Genomic DNA, 19,472 nt, shown 5'->3' with positions numbered 1-19,472 from the left:
TCTTTGTATATCTCAGTTAGTAGTTCTATCTTTGAAACCTTATGTGCTAAATAATGCAAATAAATTTTCTTCATGGTGATTAGGATTTTGGGATGAAATTACCTTTTCATAATTCAGTGATTTTATAATTGTGTAATGCACTTATAATTTTATCATTAGTAAGATTTGTATTAGAAAATACAAATCTGTTTTTAGTGAAATAAGTATTGTATGCCTTTACCTTTTGGTTAGAACACGTGTACACCCAGCTATGAGCTTGCTGGGTTTAATGTAGAAATTAAATATTTAGCTCTTTTGTGGTAAGGTATATAGCGTTACTTATTTTCTGTATCTTTTGAAGCATGCCTTGTTGTATTCATCTTTAATTTTCTCTGATTAGACTATACCTATTACTATGTTTTAATGGTTCTGGCAATTGTACCCAGGGCCATATTTATACTAGGCTGGAACTCTAACACTAGACTATGTCACTAACTCATTATTTAAATGATTTTACTGTTTTCTAAAGTTGAAAGTTGTATACTTCTGGATCTTTATATTTTCTATTTATTAAAATAAATATTAGCAATGTTTTACTGTCCCTGAAAGAGGAGAAAATTTCACTACTCTCCCACTCAAAATGGGGATAAACAGCAATGATATGTTAAGTAGGTCAGGGCATTAAATGACAGGATATCATGTATATGCTGAGTCTATGTCTTTATCAATTACTTTGATGACACATCAATTGGAACTTTATTCCCCCATTTCCATATTTATGAAGGTTCTGATCATTATACTCTCATACTGAATTTTGTATTAAAAACTTATCTAGTAAGTCATGCTTATCACTAATTCAATTTTCTGTAATGTTCATTTGACTTTTTACTAACTCTGCATTGCAGACTTTAATTCTTCCTAATCTTTGCCAGCTCCTTTTAAGCCCCATTCTATATTACCAGCAAGTCTTTAATATTAGCATCCTTCTTTAATACATAGAATCCATGTTTCTTTTCGTTCTTTTTTTCTTCCTTTGTACTAAGTTGGACATATAACAGGGACAAGTCTTTCCATCATCCGTCATCTTCTGGTAGCACCCTCTTAACACGTAGTTCTTGGTTGTGTTTTGTATCTTGAGTAAAAGTCTCACATTTCCTTCATCACAGAATATCTCCTGATTTCACTATGAATTTTTAAAATTTCACTCTTTATGAACACATGATATCATTCTATTAGACTTTTAGTTCTCCAACCATCAAAGGACATGCCATTTTGCTTCCACAAAATGACTACACTTAACTGTAAGACTTCTTATGTTAGATGTTAAGTTTGACATACTTTGACAGGCATTTCTGTTTTTGAATTACTATCATCTGGCCATTAGTGATTTGTTAAGAGTCAGAGAAGTAACAATAGGATTTTCTTTTGTTCCCTGGCTTTCATTCATAGTAAACCAGAACATAGCCTTGAATCCCATTCTAATACGCTATTGCAGTGCCTTTTAAAAAAATGATTCGTTACTTTTAAGTGTGTGTGTGTGTGTGTGTGTGTGTGTGTGTGTGTGTGTGTGTGTGTGTGTACATAGTGGTGTTTGTGGAGGCCAGAAGACAACATTGAACTCCTCGGAGTTGGTGTTACAGGTGGATGTAGGTTGCCTGATCGGGGAGCTAAGAACCAAACTTGGGTTCTCTGCAAGAACAGCACATGCTCTTAATCACTGAGTCATCTTTACAGTCCCCCAAATCAACCTGTTTGGAACAACGTTTCTACTCAAGCATTACATAATATTTTTCCTTTTATTCTTTTTTTCCCCTACTTTCTTAAACTTAGGCTTTAAACTTCATAAATCTTCCAGGAATCCTCGTCACTCCAGTATTTTCCTATTTCATAACAATCACTGACTCTTGTCCCTGCACACATTCTCTCTCTAACAATCAAGAGCAAACATCTTAATATGATTATTTGATTACCTTCATATATCACAAAGCATGAGGGTCCATTCTACATTGCTTAGTTTTGTATATGCTATATCTTCTACATGTCTGGTACCTCATGTGTTCTGCCAAAGTCTCAGACTTTAACTCAGCAAGGTATTCTAACTTCTTCACCCTTGATCTCCTAATTTATATGCTCCATCTCAACAATTGGTACTGAAAAAGCTAAAACTTTACATTTGAAAGAAAGTTTTATCTGTATCTGTCTCATATGTGGAACTTAAAGCTGTCATATTTGCCTATATTTTCAGTAAGTAGGAACCACAGAATAAAGAAATATGATACCTAAGTGACCTACAATTTGTTTTTAGAATTCTTTACCTTTTAAAAATTATCCACCCCTCAGTATAAAGGATTGCACAGTCAACTGCATGTGCATACAACTCCAGTGTGGTGGGAGTTTTCCTGGAGGGTGAGCTGGCTTGAAGGAATGAAACAGCACATACATTCCAAATTGCTTTTAGATATGTCTTTATCTACAACAGTTTTGTTAATTTTATGTGTATGACCAATTTGCCTGCATGTATGCATGCATGTACAAGATGTGCATGTCTGGTGCCCATGGAGGGCACAGAACATGAAGTCACAAATAGTAGCCAACCATCATGAGAGTACTGGGAACTGAACCCAGATCCTCTACAAGAATATCAAGTTCTCTTAAGGGGGAACCATCTTGCCAGCCCATTGTCATTTAAAATACTACATTATTAGCTGTAACAACCTCTCCAGCTGTGACTGCCATATGGATTTATGAATTCCTGTGGATTATTATTATGATACATCCCCTTTCCCAGAGATTCATTTTGACAGTTAAGATTGTGATAATGTGTTAACCTGCAACTAACTAATGTGAGAAAAATGTAGTATGTTATAGTGTGAGAAGGGATACATTTTCTTGGCTCACTGTGAAATGGATAACTTTTATTTTGTGAATAGTACCTACTTAACATGGCATGATTATTCTCTGAATCAGGCTCTGAATTAAAGACCTGACATAGTTTATAATGCCAGAAGAGTTGGTTCCTTACTTTATTTGGAATTTTCTAATTATTCTATGTACCTATGATTGCCAAAATCCCAAACCAAAATGGTAAACTCAAATCAGCTACGTTTGCAGCCAAGTATGTTGGCATACCCATGGGCCCTAACTTAGAAGGTTGAGGTAGGAAGATTGTTAATTAAAGGACAGCCTTGGATCCATGTTGAGACCCTATTTGAAAACTGTTTGTATATATATTGTTTGTCTTTGATATATAGCAAGTTAATTAAATGATTTTTGAAAACAAGTATTCAGATGCTACACAGACTCTCAAGGCTTTATCCTGCTTTTAACATTTGCTGTTAATCTATTATGTTATCTATCATGATATTTACATGTAAAATTTTCATATTAAAACCTATTTTCTTTGTATATTAATCAAATTTTAATAATGAAGAAAATTGGTTAACTTCTTACTTGAGCCTAACATTTATAAGATCAAGAATTTTGACTCTGGTTAACATTTCATCTTTGAGCACTTATCCAGAAACTATTTCTAAATTTTATAACCCAACCAAAATTTTCTCTTTATCCTGTGTAATTCACTATAATATCATGTGATACAATGACTTGACAATATTAGTTTTCTGTTGAAAAATGTGTCAAAAGAACTACTCATTTCTTTTGTTTTTTTCTTTTCTCTAGCTCAGAATCAGGAGGTCTATTTCTACCAAGCATTAAAACAAGAGTGGTTCTCATGGATCCTGCTGTGAATGTCCACTGCTTATTTAGAGATGCTCAGTCAGGCTGCTGTTGTTGAAGGATCAGCATTGACCATTTGTTCTGTTTTTGGCTGGCTCATCCCTGGCAGCACTCTACCGGAAATGTAATATGTTTTCACATCACCAGATATTTCATGTCCCCACTAGCACCTGTGATACAAACCAACGTGATTCCTTAATGCTTTCTAGAGTGAGGAGCCCCTCATAAGAAACATTGGCATCTGGTAGGGCTTCCTGAAATGACCTGTTGGTCATTCAGCCTCACAGGAAAAAAATTTCACTTTATAAATTGCCATTTCCTTTAGGTATTGCATTTGTTTGTCTGATTGATAAATGAGACTTTTGTTCTAAAAATTAAACTGCAGACAATCTTTTTGATTTTTTTTTGCAGGTGTAGAATGTGGGAAGGGGTAAACTTAAAAAGAAAATAGAGGCTTCCCTATTTGAGCTCCAATCTATATAGAAAACATTTAAAAGTGTCTATGGTTTAAGTACATAATTGTCAAGGAGAGAAAGTGGATAATTGAGGCAATCACTAATTAAATACAATCATTGTTTTCTTTCCAATAAAAGACATGGAATTATTTACATAAAACAAAGAAGGAACAAGAGAGGTAGAAAAGATTTTTTAATATATTTTTCTATTTTTAAGGAAATGATCCTCTCCATTGAATTGTTTTAATAGCTATTTATTAACGTACACGAGTCTATTTGTAACTGTTATAACCTGGCACTTGCTGTAACCACTCAAGCATCTTAAAACCCTCTGTTATCAGAATGAAAATGCAGAATGAAGGTGCAAAGTATGAAACCTCTTACTCTTGGACATCTCTTAGAAACCAAGCCAGCAGGTTAACAAAACGAAACAAAACAAAAAATAGAGGCTCAGGTATATAAGATCTGGGAGTAATTAATCCATGGACACAGAATAGTTTTCACAATGATAAGTTTGTTCTTTGTTTTACCAGTATATGAACAGTTGTGGCTATCTAAATACTCAAAAGAACTGAAGGAGTTGGCAGAACAATTCAAGGAGAATGATCATGAGAGGAACATCACCGAACATGTGGACCATCTTTAGAGATAACTGACAGGACATCATTCAGTTCATTGTTTTTGCATTTCCTTCTTTTTGTTTATTTGTTTGTTTGTTTTATTCTACATGAATGATGTAAATTATTCTTCTAGACCTGTAAGGCCTCTCTTCCTTCCATTCCTTGACATTTGTTGACTCCTTTGAGTGATACAACCTCATACCTGAGAAGAACAGAGCCTACACATGGTGTAGATGGACAGATACTCCCAGTAGCTCATAATATTGAACAGGAAAACATGATAGTACGTCATTTTGGCATGTTATAGTGCATATAACATATAGCATGTTGTAATGTATATAACAACTAACTCCTGAGAAATGCAAGTCTTAGTTTCTTCTTGTTCTATTCTTATTGTTCTATTGAACTATGAAGTGAAGATGGAGATTTACTGAATATGGACGAGCTTGCATTTGCAAACTGTTTAACCTTATGACACATTGATTAGTTCTCTAACAACTTATGGCCTCTTTCATTGGCAAAGAAAGTAACAGAAGAAAGGTTGGGATTGGCTAGTCATATATCAAATAAGGGAGCCCAGTTTCATAAACATATGAGACTTAAGGGGTATCAAGATTTAAGGGCTATTAAAGAAGATTTCCTGAAGATCATTTACCACTAAAAATCTAAAAATACCTCATGTCAGTGATAATACTTATCTTTATTATGATTAATATTTATCTATCACTAAATGTTTACCTCATTGAATTAAGATGAACATTTCTTTAAGAGGATATACAAGGTTATCTTTCTAAGAACTAGAAATGAGGATAGAACACATATTGCACATAGATTATACTGCTAGTATTGGCTCTATCTAGGCTTGATCAAGTTTCAAATCCTTTTGCAATGGTACTGTAGCAGTATTACAACATCACACCTATGTCTGAGTACACATTACAAGAACCTATTCTTTGGCTATGATGAATGGACCTCTTCTGAATGATTCATTCCCAATGGCTTTGCCTTAGCTCATTGGCCATCTGAGACTTATAGTTTTTGCAGGAGTCAAGACATCTCTCAGGAAAATCACTATCCAGGTGACATGAACTTGAGACCAAACAGAGTTTACCTTAGTGGTGTCCAAGCAACAACAAATCATGATTTTTAAGCCCATAATTAAACCCTTGTAATGTTCTTAGAAAACTAACAATATTTGAGGACATTTCCCTCTTTACACACATACACATACATACACAATACAACTTTCATGACATTAACTAATTGTTAGCATCATCATCATCATTAAAAAAATCTTCTCACATTTTGCTCATTTTAAATGTCATAAAAATAAGTAGAAGACAATATTCTTTAGTCTATTAAAAACAGTTTAAAACAGGGCCCCTAAGGAAGGAGCTAGAGAAAGTACCCAAGGAGCTAAAGGGGTCTGCAACTCTATAGGAGGAACAACAATATTAACTAACCAGTACAACCCAGAGCTGTGTCTCTAGTTGCTTATGTAGCAGAGGATGGCCTAGTCAGCCATCAATGGGAGGAGAGGCCCTTGGTCTTGCAAACTTTATATGCCCCAGTACAGGGGAATGACAGGACCAGGAAGTAGGAGTGGGTGGGTTGGGGAGCAGGGCAGGGAGAGGATATAGAGGGCTTTGGGGACAGCACTTGAAATGTAAATGAAGAAAATATCTAATAAAAAAAGTGTAAAAAAATTCAACATTATTCAAAATATTTTAAATTACTTAAAATATCCCTGAAACTGGGAATATAGCTCATTGGCAGAGCAGTTTTCCCTGCATGTTCAGAGAGTTAGGTACAATTGCCAGTAACACACACACACACACACACACACACACACACACACACACACACGATCATGGCTCCTCTTATGTTTATATAATACCTGTTTTTTTTTTTTAAATAAGGAAATGAAATAGAATTCAGATACCATGAATAGAAAATGCAAACATAACAACATACACTGACATTAACAAGCATGGGAACTATGGCAGAGTTTACCTCAAATGTCATTTTGAGTCTTAGAGAGCAACGATCAAATCTAAGAGAAATGGCTAAATCAACATTTTAATAAAGCTACAACAGAGCACAGCCACTTTGTGTTAATAATAGATGTGAATCCTAGATAAATCACTCGGGAGACTTAGCTGAAAAGTCTATGCCTGCCTTTGAGTTTTACATGAGGGTTAAGTCAAGAGCCATATATATTTTAAAAAGTCGTTTGCTGACTTTTTGCTTAAGCACATAAAAATGACCAAATAAAGTTAATAAAAAATTATGTTTCTAAAGTTTTAGTTGTGTGAATTAACACCGTATTTTCTGTATCTCCCTACACTATGAACATTTGAGATTATAGGACAAAGGTGAATTCCGCTCTGCTGGATTAATACTATATGAAGATTTGAGAGTCCCATATTGAGCCAAGTTATGGGAGAACATCAGAGCCTTCAAGTTCACTGCAAGAAAGGAGAGGACATCAGTTAAAAAAAAAAAAAGTAGAAGGATTACTTTCTGAGAAATGTGGTCAGTTGTTCAAATCATGGCAAACAAATCCAAGATTTCATCAAGCATATGTTAATTATGTGCTATGATTCAACATACAAGGATCAATAAGAAGATACCATCAATATCAATAACAGTGGAATGAAAAGCCACAGTATTATTGTTCGAGTTTTAGAATGGAGCCAAATTGAGATCTAAGGCAAGGAGAGGGGTCAGAAGCTGAGATAGCTTGTTCATTAAGCATAATGACCTGAATTCAGAACCTCAGCATCTATACAAAGAGCTGGGCATAACAATGCATGTGCCTGTAGTCCTAGCACTGTTGGTGGCAAAGACAGGAGGGTGGCAGTGGCTAGCCTTCCACTAGTCAGCTTCACTCAGTGAGAGACTATATCATAAGGGAATAAGGCAAAGAGAAATGGAAGTTGAATATCCAATATCCTGATATAGCCTCCACACATTAATGTGTACACAATACCCCATTCCACACACAGATATAGCTGTACACACTAATAAAATGAGATCTTGTACACCATTACATCACTCGGTAAGACATCAAGGCAGGTAGCAACCTGAACATCTATAGTAAATGAAATGGATTGATATTTGAAGCATATCAACATGTATTTGGAAATCTAAAGCTATAAAGAATTGCCAAATAACAGGCACACTCATGGGGAAGGCAATGGGAATAAGGTATAAAGAGTCAGGTAGCATGGCTACAGTGTAGATGTCCTTGTGATTACTCTGGCATCAGAGGATATTAAATTTTAGCACAGTAAGATTACTTACTCCTGCCTCAGAAACACATCATCCTAGCTTGGACTGAGCTCATAACTGGACGAATCTAATCCCAAGAATAGCATGTTAGTGCTGAAAGCTGAGTAGTTATGACAGGATAGAAACAGAAGCTGAAATGAGGAAATGCGGCTCACAGAAAGTACATAATCAGCTTAAGTCCACAGTAGGGTAATAAGAGAGAGGAAGGACTACACCATGACTGTCCCACTTTTCCGTCTTTATTTTGTCCTTTAGTGATCACAGAATAGTCCATCTGAAATAGCCACAGTGGGGGATTCTTTTAGAGCTCGGAGGATAATCCACGTGGATATGTCCAGATCAAGGAGAACTTAGAATATCCTGGGGAGGCTTGCAACAGAAAGGTTTTCCTGGGTCAGGCATCAATTTTTATAATGTATAGACATTGATTTTATAGTCTGGCTATGTATTAGATCACATATAGACGTTTGTCCAAGGTTGTCAGAAAGAAACGGTGTCTCCAAGAAATTTGAACTTAAATGACTTAGGATAGAGCCCAAAGATTCCTAGCATGGAGAGGACAAAACACATTTCCACTTTGATATTTATAAAAAGGGGATGTGTCCTGGTCTATAGTAACATTGGCATTGACCAATGTGTGTCTTCACATAATTGCTCTGCTTTCTCCTCCTTATTGATAAACTGCATGCGCTTATTATGAGCATCAAGAGAATATAGAATGTAAACTAAGGCAGTATAAACACCGTGAAGAATTCCACAGATGGTCTGCTGTAGGTCTATGCATCTGATGTATTGGGAATGGAATCTAATTTTACTGGGAGTGCGCTTTGTGCACAAAGATCTAACAAACAAAAGACTAGCTAATGTCTCTAAAATGAAAACAGCTTCAACAGCAGACCAGATGATTTTATTTAAAAAAACTTTTGAAAGCCAGACTAACTGATAGCAATTTAGCAATAGATGCCCACCCAATCATCACAAAACACTATTCCTGAAGATGAATAACTAGGATGTGATAATGGTAGGCATTAATTTTTCTCATCTGTAAACAAAAGAATACCTGAAAGCAAAGATAAAAATCTAAGGTCATATAATTCCATACTTTATTTTAAAGTCTTAAGAAAATTATTTCTGACATGTGCATGTCCTTGTATGAGTATTTCCCATGGGTGTAAATTCAGAAGGAGACCACAGGTTGACTTCAAGTGTCTTCTTCCATCACTCATTACCTTGTTTGTTCAGACATGCTCTCTCACTGAACTTAGAAGTCTCCACTTTGACTAGACTGAATAGCTAGTGAGCATCTAGGATCCATCATCCTCTGTGCCTCCCCCACCCAGTGTTGAGGTTATAGAACACGCCACTATACCCCATTTTATGTTGGTATAGAGACTGTAATTCAGGGACTCAGACTTACATAGGAATCACATTACTCACTGGGCAACCTTTCCAGCCCTAAGTATGTTTTTATATAAGGACTGTTCAGCAATTTGGCTTGAGTGATGTGGAATCAAAGGGTTACACCCAGTAGGGCTGGCCCTACACTGATTTTGTAGAACATGATCAAAGTGACTGGATCTCAAATCTAGTGCTGTATCAGAGTTAACCTTAGTTCTGTACAATGATATACTAGGGGGGGACTCAACGCCAGTTCTATGGAATCAGATTACCCTTGAGAAATGGTTGGCCACTTACTGCCATAATAGATTACCTAGATAACTCAAAAGCTACCTGTCCAGTCTTGGCCAGAGTGGTAAGATATGTGTGTGTGTGTGTGTGTGTGTGTGTGTGTGTGTGTGTGTGTGTGAACCAGAGAAGCAGCTCTGGGTTTCTCAAACTTCAGTGTGCATGTGAACAGTGGGAGATCTCATTAAAAGTAAGATTTGGTTCAACTGGCCCTGAGTGGGGTCTGAGCGTTTGCCCTTATTATAAATTCCCAGGTGAGATCTCTGCTGGTTTTGAGTAGCAAGGACCTTGGTGACATAGAAAAAGACCCAAATCTCCCATCAAAAGTAGTTGATAGATTTCAATGATGAATAACTTGGGGACTTAATTACATCAGAAGGAATCATCACAAACCACCTCATTTTAATCCTATTTAATGAGAGCTTAGCTAAAGGTCATGAATTTCTGGTGCCAAATGATACACTGGGTGGCAGAATTAAAGAGAACCTTCCTGAATTCACTGATGTCTGTTTCTAATACAAAAGAGCACCCAAGGACAGCCAGAGTACATCAAACTCATTTATTTTTCTGTGACTACATCCCATTTATTGTTAAAAATATCTATGTAGTAACACACACACACACACACACACACACACACACACACACACATATATATATATATATATATATATATATATATATATGAATGAAAATGATACTACCACAGTGACAGAACAGTGGAAGTGTATGTTTCTCAAGAATGATTATTTGCTGTTCATTTCTATGTTACCGAATGAAGGTCTGAAAATGAATGCTTTTCAAAAGAGGATGAGCAGCGTCCCTTATAGTACATTTCATGGCTTTACTGAGTACCCCCCACTGATACAGTAAGAGCCTGACTCATTTCCTTCCCCCTGCATGATATGTTACAATTGAAACTAGGATACCATATGGTAAGTCAAAAATGCCCAGTAGGTCTGGTAGCTTTTGGTTATTCTGCCAGCTTTTAGGTGGCATTCAGGTTGGAAAAAAGCACGAGAAAATTGTAACTACAGCCCGCATTGGAGGTTTCTGAATGGAAGAGTGATTCTATCAGATAATCATTAACTCTACTGGACAAAACAGATAGATGTCTGACATGCTCCCTCACAACCTTCAAGATGTTCTTTGTTGTTTTCTTGAAAATTTTCAGGCTGCACCTGTCTTGTTCACAGCATTACTGTGTGTATGGCTTCTAATAGAGCCCATAATGAGAATATTTATTTCCTTGTCTTTCCCCCTCAAGACTGTCAAGAATGTCAGAACAGCTCAAGGAAGGAGATTTCAGAGATTCCGGCTGCTGTCAATGGAGACAGACATATTTCAGAAGTCTATGGCAATTTTTAATAACATTCTCGGTGGGAAGAGGGAAGGAGTTAGGCACACCTCATCATCAGGAAACACAGCCCCCTCACTCCATCACGTTGTGTCCTTTCCAGTGCTACCATCACACCAGGGAAGAGGAGTACACTGAAGATACACCTCCAAGAGGAATCGTTGGAGTCACTGTCAGGTTTCTGAAGCTTAAGACTGTCAAGGTGCTCATAGAAAAAATTAGCAAAACTCCCCATCTTTCTTTTAATCAGTTTACATATTTAAAAGTGCTAGTATGAACAAATGTCACCAGAATCAAAATACATTTTGATATTAATGGTTTTCTTTAAAAAAAAAAAAAAAGGATAGGCCCCAACAATGTAAAAACACTTAATAAAGACATTCATTAGCGTTTATTGAGCTATAATTATGGTATAATGTGACTAAAAGGGATCTGAGAGATTTGTTGTAAGTTCTTCTCTTATAAGACCAGAAGAGTGAGGCCTGGAGATTTTAAAATATTTGCTCAATTTAAGATAATGATTTGAATCAGAACCAGGAATAGCCCTTGTGTCTGTAAGTTTAGCACTTAAATTCATTTAGCACTTGATTTCATTTGTAAGGAAAAAATTCCTAAGGAACAGGTCTTCTTTTCAAATGCACAAGCCCCAGAAACAAGCCCTAACAACCCCATATCTCAGACAGGCTTTGCTTGCCACTTTCTGTCAAACACTGTGCTTGTTCTCCAGCTGTAAGCTTTCAAGCCTTCTCACTAATTGTTTTCTCGGCTGGAAATGTTAAATGTGACATTAGATGAAAAAGGAAGTTACAGAGGTGACACTTGTCTCAGTTGTTGTGTTTACCAAAGAAGCTCAAGGATTATCTGCGTGTGAGCTCCAGAACCCAGAAAAAAAAAAAAAAAGCTATGTAATGGTATATATCATCATTTTACTGCTAGGGAGCCAAAGACAGGTGGGTGCCTGTGAATCTTTGGTCAGTGAACCTAGCCTGCCTGAAGTCTCCAGACCCAAGAGAAACACTGTCTCAAAATAGAACGCAATAAACAAATAAACAAAACATTTAGCAAACTAAGGTGGGTATCTTCTAAGGAATGTCCTAAGGTTGACCCACCGCCTTGTGTACACATACATGCACATGCATACACACACACACACACACACACACACACGCACACGCACACGCACACGCACACGTGCATATACACATTGCAAGTGCCTATTACATACACACAAAAGAAGTTACAATTTTGAATACAAGAAAGAAATAGTAGTTTCAAACAGCAATTTTCAAAGTTTGCTTTTTCAGCCACAAATGTCAAACAAAAAATTTATGGGATCATGATAGTGGATAAACTAAATCATATCTCCTAAGAATAGATATTATTAATCTTTTATATAGAAAATATTTCTTTGCTTTAATTTTACATGTGTGAGTGCTTTGATTTCATGTATATTCATGCATTACATGACTGCCTGGTTCCTAAGAAAGCCAGAAGAGAGTTCAGATCATCTGAAACTGACTCTAAGCCACTGTGTAGGTGCTGGGAATCGAACATGTGTTCTCTGGTGCTCTTACCTGCTCAGTCAGATTTCCATCCACTGAGTTTATCAAGTTTATCATTGGAAACTCTCAGCAGTTCAGAGCCATGGCTACTCTTGAAGGAAACCCAGGTTTGATACTCAGCACCTACATGGCAGTTCACAAAAATGTGTAACTTTAATTCTGGAAACCTGAAACCCAATTTGGATCTCAGAAACTAGATACATGTGTGCATATATACATTCAGACAAAATAATCATACATAAAATATCCTTTGTGAAATTCTAATAAGTATTACTACTTAACGCTAAACATGTGATAACTTTTGCCTGGCATTTTTCAGTATTATTCTTTATGAACATAACCATGATATTTCTCAGGGAGTGAGGAGACTGCTTAAAATAATTGGTTTCTTAGTGTCCTATGCTCCTAGATGTGATTAACTAAAGCAATTCATAAACTATTTCCTTAGTTCTATCAACAGTTATAGCATATCACTACACCTGACTTAGGAGTAGCTGGTCAGAAACACTGGAGATTAGGGAGTTAGCTGCTCCTGGCTCTGGAGGTAGGTAGCCCTATGTATCTGAGTCTTTTTATTTGTGGGACCTGATGCTAAGTCTAGGCAGTTGTATCTATGGATACCAAATGGAATTTAATCCCTGCATAGCCAGCTGGCATCCAGAGTGCTGGAGAATTGCTTGTTGGTATAGAAAATCAAAGCACACATATTTGGTTGCAGAAGCTTAATGAGGACAGTGCCTAGATCCCTTCATAGACACAGCATAGGAGAAAATGACCAAACACCATGTTTTCCTTTTAACCTGCACAGACATAAGAGATACTCAAAGTTTAGCTACATCAACTGACCAAATGAGAGGATTCTGACTCTGACAGACATGGACATCTTTTCCTTTGTGCCAGGCACATGGTGACATCGGGCATTTGTACAGTCTTATATTTTCTGATTCTAGTTATATGAGGAATTCATAACAGCTCTTACTCTTCATAGAAGGACTATGGAAATCACTATGAATGACACTGTCCCTTCAGTTGGTATCAAGAGGGAAAACATTCTGCAAGAAAAATATCAGCCAGTGCAATGTGCACATGTAGATATATGTATATGTACCTCCAGAATGGGGTGGCGGGCCGCACAGAAGGACCATTCCCTGACCTCGACGGACTGACACTGTGCTTCTCGTTCTTGTCTTAAAGTTTTCAAGATCTGTTGGGAGAAATGAAGGAAAACACATTTAAGCTTTACAGCCCTAAGATACCATGGGGGCACTATGACAATTTCCCAGAAGGTAGTTGTGCTGAAAAATAAAAATTTCGATTTCACTTAAACCAGGGAAATTCTGATTAACTGATACTGAAACTTTTATCAATATTTTCCTTTACTTCTGTATTCCCTTGCTAAATTGTCCAATAAAGCAGGCACTTTCCACTTATATCTATTTTGACTCAGAATACCTAAAATTAAGTGTGTAATTTAGTTCCTCAGATAACACTAGTCGATCTTTGAGTACTCAATAACCACAGACCACACTGGGTAATGCACATAAAAACACTTCTATCATTCTTGAATCTCTACTAAACATTATCAACCTAGCTGAAGAAACTGAAATTTCTATGACCTCCTGTAGTTGTCATTGTTATTATACAAGCTCTTGTTTCTGTTCATTTCATTTCACAAATCTATTTTATGCAATGATGCCAGCAAGATTTTGTGAACCTCTCATGTGAGGCTATGCCAGTGCCTGGCAAACACAGAAGTGGATGCCCACAGTCATCTATAGGATGGAACACAGGACCCCCAATGGAGGAGCTAGAGAAAGTACCTGAGAAGCTGAAGGGGTCTGCAACCCTATAGCTGGAACAACAATATGAACTAACCAGTACCCCTAGAGCTCGTGTCTCTAGCTGCATATGTAGCAGAAGATGGCCTAGTTGGCCATCATTGGGAAGAAAGGCCCTGAGGTCTTACAAACATTTTATGCCCCATTGCAGGGGAATACCAGAGCCAAGAAGTGGGAGGGGGTGGGTAGGGGAGCAGGGCAGGGGGAGGGTATAGGGAAATTTCAGGGTTAGCATTTGAAATGTAAATAAAGAAAATATCTAAATATCTAATAAAAAATAAATGAGTGAAAAGAAAAAAAATTTTCTCTTTATATATTAAACTCCCCCAACTCTAACTCTCTCTCTCTCTCTATCTCTCCCTCTCTCTCTATGCATATATATATATATATATATATATATATATATATATACACACACACACACACATATACACACACATATGTTACAGTTACACAGTTACAGTCCTGAGATACTTGAGTATATACCTCAGTCTTAGTTACAGTCCTGAGATACAGTGCAAGCTGGCCTTGAACTCACAATCAGAAATACACTATCCTTATGCTGCACTCTTCCAGGGTCTGAGATTATTATATTCTATTCTTCTATATACACATTATATGTCTATGTATGTATATGTGTACATGTATGTGTATATGTATATATAAGTACAGTATACACCAATGTATTTGAAATCAAAACAGATCATTTTGAATTCTTATCTGTTTTTAAATATTGACAAGTGGGTAATTATCATTATTTTGGGTAGAAACTTCTACTTATAAAAGAAAGGGAAGACATTTATAGCCTGAAGGTTGCACCTAGAAGAAACAAATAACTAATTGCAAATAAGTAGGGTGATATAAAATACATGTAATAAAATGGAAACTGGTTTTTGACAGAGTATTTTCACCTCCTATGTCACCAATATGAATTCTCCTAATAATGAGCATGGAAGGATTCATTATTTCATTTTCCCTCCTGTCCTAATTATGCAATCTAAAACTCAATTATGGACTTAAGTGTTTTCTGACTCAAGTATGTCATACAAGGTTACAAGTCATGTAGTTGTACCTACTGGGACAGAAGAAAACTGACTTCCCCCTTGGCCATTTGAATGGCTGCTTTACAATGAAAAGATTACCTCATAAGAGATAACAGCAATTATATAACAATCCTATGAGCTCAGCATCATTCCTGTTTATCCTTACTGCGAAACCTACTAAGGATGATAATACTCATGAGTGATAGGGTTACATGAGCCTGAGCAACCTTGCCCCTGTTCCAAACTGACATGCTTTACACCCAGTTTAGTTTCAGGGAAAGTTTAGGATACATTAAAAGCAACACATGGGACATGGGACATTTGTATAGTCTTATATTTTCTTGTCTTTACACAGCTTATTTTAAAATTGGATAAAGCTTAAGCCTATATAGGGTTTTTATTATTGTTATTTTTAGACAAGTTTCACTTGGTACCTCTAGACCACAAATACTGTGAGTGATGATTCTGCCTTATGCTGGCTCAAAATCTCTGTCAATTCCTTCAGTGCAGGACCTAATCACATCAATCTAGAGACTATCATAGTGATGGGGGAAGATGGGTTAAATAAAGGAGACACACTGTCTGCACATAAAGAAACCAAACAATGCTAGAATCCAAATTTACATTTATATTGTAGTGTATAGCTTTTCATTCAAAAATGTCTTAGTAACTGTTCTATTGCTGTAATAGGTCATTATGATGAATTCATTTCTTAAAGAAAGTCTTTAATTTGGGGCTCATTGTTGCCATGAGCGGGAATATGGCAGGAAGCAGGCAGGGAGGCATGGCGCTTCAGAAGTAACTGAGAATCTTCATTGTTATACTGGCTGATTTTGTGTTGTCAACTTGATACAAGCTGGAGTTATCACAGAGAAAGGATCCCCCCTTGTGGAAATGCCTCCATAAGATCCAGCTGTAAGGCATTTTCACAATTAGTGATCAAGGGTAGGAGGGCTCATTGTGGGTGGTGCCATCCCTGGCCTGTTAGTCTTGGTTCTATAAGAGAGCAGCTGAGCAAGCCAAGGGAAACAAGCCAATAAGGAACATCCCTCCATGGCCTCTGTATCAGCTCCTGCTTCCTGACCTGCTTGAGTTCCAGTCCTGACTTCCTNTGGTGATGAACAGCAATGTGGAAGTGTGAGCTGAATAAATCCTTTCCTCCCCAACTTGCTTCTTGGTCATGGTGTTTGTGTAAGAATAGAAACCCTGACTAAGACAATTGTGATCCACAAGCAGGAGGAAGAAGGAAAGAACCTGCATTGCTGAAACCTCCAATCCTATCCCCACTGGCACACCTACTCCAAAAGGACCACACCTTGTGATCTTTCCCAAATAGTTATACTAAGTGGGGATAAAACATTCAAGTGTATAATCCTATGGACGATTATACTCACTCAAACACTACAATAGATTCTAAGCTATGGTTGGAAAAAATGCTATTTTTCTTTTATTTAAGGAAATACTATGAAAGGAAATAAAGTAGTGATTTTTATATAAAGCATTTTCATGGAATTTTAAACTATTTCAAGTATTTTAGACCTTTATTGTTATAAGAGATACTGAATCCCAGTAAATGAACTCCTACAGTTTGGTTCTTAGCATGTGCCATCTACATTTTTGTGAAGCTAACCCATCCAATTTTCAGAGTGACATAAAAATAAAGAAAACTCAATCCATTTAGACATAAGCAAACATTTTTTTCTCAATAAGCGGAGTAAAGAAATGGCCCAAGGAGCTAGAAAGATGGCTCAGTGGTTAAAAGACCTGGGTTCAGTTCCCAGAACACAATAGTAGCTCACAACCGTTTGCATATCCAGTTCCAACAGAGCTGATACCTTGTCTGGACTCCACAGTACTGGCCATATATGCTGTACATACATACATTCTACAGTCATACACGTAAAAAGTCAATAAATTTTCCAAAATTGGGGAAAAAAACCCTAAAATAACATATACAACTTTCAAATGCTCGACTTGATATTTAAAAATGGGATCCAGATTTTTATTTTATGAATGCCATCAATTTTAAAAATATTTGAGTGCTCAGAGTATATGTATTCATATGACTTTGAGAAAATATTTAGAAATATTTGTTTATAATTAATAAAAAATCCAGATGGTGGAACTGATCCACTCTGAATGGAAAAGCTAGCTGTCTTTGGAGAGACCTGAGTTTGGAAACCATTTTTGCCACATATTAGTTGTGGGGGGTCTTGTCATTTAATGACATGTAAATTGAGGATTACATGTGCTTAGTTTAAATTAAGAATCATGGCAACAGTTAAAGGAAATACTATGAGAAAAAGGATATATCCAAGCACATATCCTTTAATGCTGCAAGGTTGGTGTTTAGTATAAGCTCTGTCCACCAAGGAATGTTGTGATCCCATGGAAAATCACTCCCTAAGCATCTCATTTTAAAAGGTATCCAAGTTGCAAATACACAGCAGAGTGAGCTGTGGGTGCTAAGAAAAAAATGATATATATGCCCATATTTTTAAAATATAACAGGCCTCTAGCTGATATTTTCAAATATTATAATCCACCAATAACTAGTAACATGGTTCGGGATAGCATTTGAAATGTAAATAAAGAAAATAATAATAATAAAAAAATTAATTTAAAAAAATAAAAAAAAATAAAAAAAACTAGTAACATGGTGAGTCAAATATACATCCATATATATATATATATATATATATATATATATATATATATGGATGAGCAATCTTTATACTTGTACACGCACGGCCAAGCTTGCTATTGGCAATATTTACAATGCACATAATAAATGGAAAATATACAATGTTCATTATAGAATATATTTTTCATCCTAATACAGCACTGAAACAAATCCATGAAAGTTAGGGTCAAGCTTCACAGATTTTATCCCAAATGACTGTTCAAACTATATAGATATTCGCTGTGACATAGATTTTGGTTCTGGTTACTTAAGTGTATACATGCATGTGTGTATTCTGTTGTTGTGAGGTTTCAATAGTAAAGATTATAAATAAAATACACACAACATATTAAATATAAACTAACGTATTTACAGTCACTTTACATCATGATCACAATCTAGATAAGATTAAATAATGATCATAACCACAAATTTTTTTTGGGGGGGGGTTCAAGACAGGGTTTCTCTGTATAGCTCTGGCTGTCCTGGAACTCACTTTGTAAACCAGACTGACCTCGAAATTAGAAATCCACATGCCTCTGCCTCCCGAGTGCTGGGATTAAAAGCGTGTGCCACCACACCCGGCTGATCATAACCACTATTAAAGAAAATACATTATGGGTAACATTTCTACACCATGACCATCATGCAACTTGCAACAATACCCATTTGCAAATTATCCTGAAGTTATACCATGTACCTAGTACTATTCTTACACATCTTCATCTAGTTCCATTACAGCTCCAGTTCGCCATTCCTAGGTAATGTACGAAAACTCAGTGCTAATGTAGGAAAGTTCACTATTTCAGGGTTTATGCACCTGGAAATCTGTCAAGTCAGTACAGTTATGTTTCCTCTGGAGCCACTGAGAGAGACTTCTTGCCTTCACTAGGAATGTGTAATGTCAAGAAGAAAGCACACCTAAGCCAGTAATTGACAAAGATAAAGAGTATGCAAATGAATTTCCTATCAATGAATGTAAGGGCAGCTCCACTACAATGCAGTGTGTTGACTAGGGATATAAGTCTCAAGTCTTACCTTGGCTTCTACTATGCATAGCTACTTTATGTGGAAATTGAAGTATTAGGACAAAGAATGAAATAAGAGGAGGAGGAGGAGGAGGAGGAGGAGGAGGAAGAAGAAGAAGAAGAAGAAGAAGAAGAAGAAGAAGAAGAAGAAGAAGAAGAAGAAGAAGAAGAAGAAGAAGAAGAAGAAGAAGA

General features: G+C 36.4%; 1 protein-coding gene across 1 annotated transcript in view; it reads right to left on the bottom strand.

The window, feature by feature from the left end:
- LOC110315985 (contactin-4) overlaps nt 1–19,472 on the bottom strand; it is a 394,588-nt gene that overhangs the window by 74,737 nt on the left and 300,379 nt on the right. Inside the window, exon 5 of the mRNA XM_021190027.2 lies at nt 13,797–13,892. Coding sequence (XP_021045686.1) covers nt 13,797–13,892 — 96 coding nt within the window. The remainder of the gene's footprint in view (nt 1–13,796; nt 13,893–19,472) is intronic.

This window comes from Mus pahari, chromosome 2 (genome assembly GCF_900095145.1).
Source record: "Mus pahari chromosome 2, PAHARI_EIJ_v1.1, whole genome shotgun sequence".
NCBI classification, from domain to species: Eukaryota; Metazoa; Chordata; class Mammalia; order Rodentia; family Muridae; genus Mus; species Mus pahari.
Note: the sequence above shows the minus strand (reverse complement) of the source record. Positions and strands in the feature narration are given on the sequence as shown.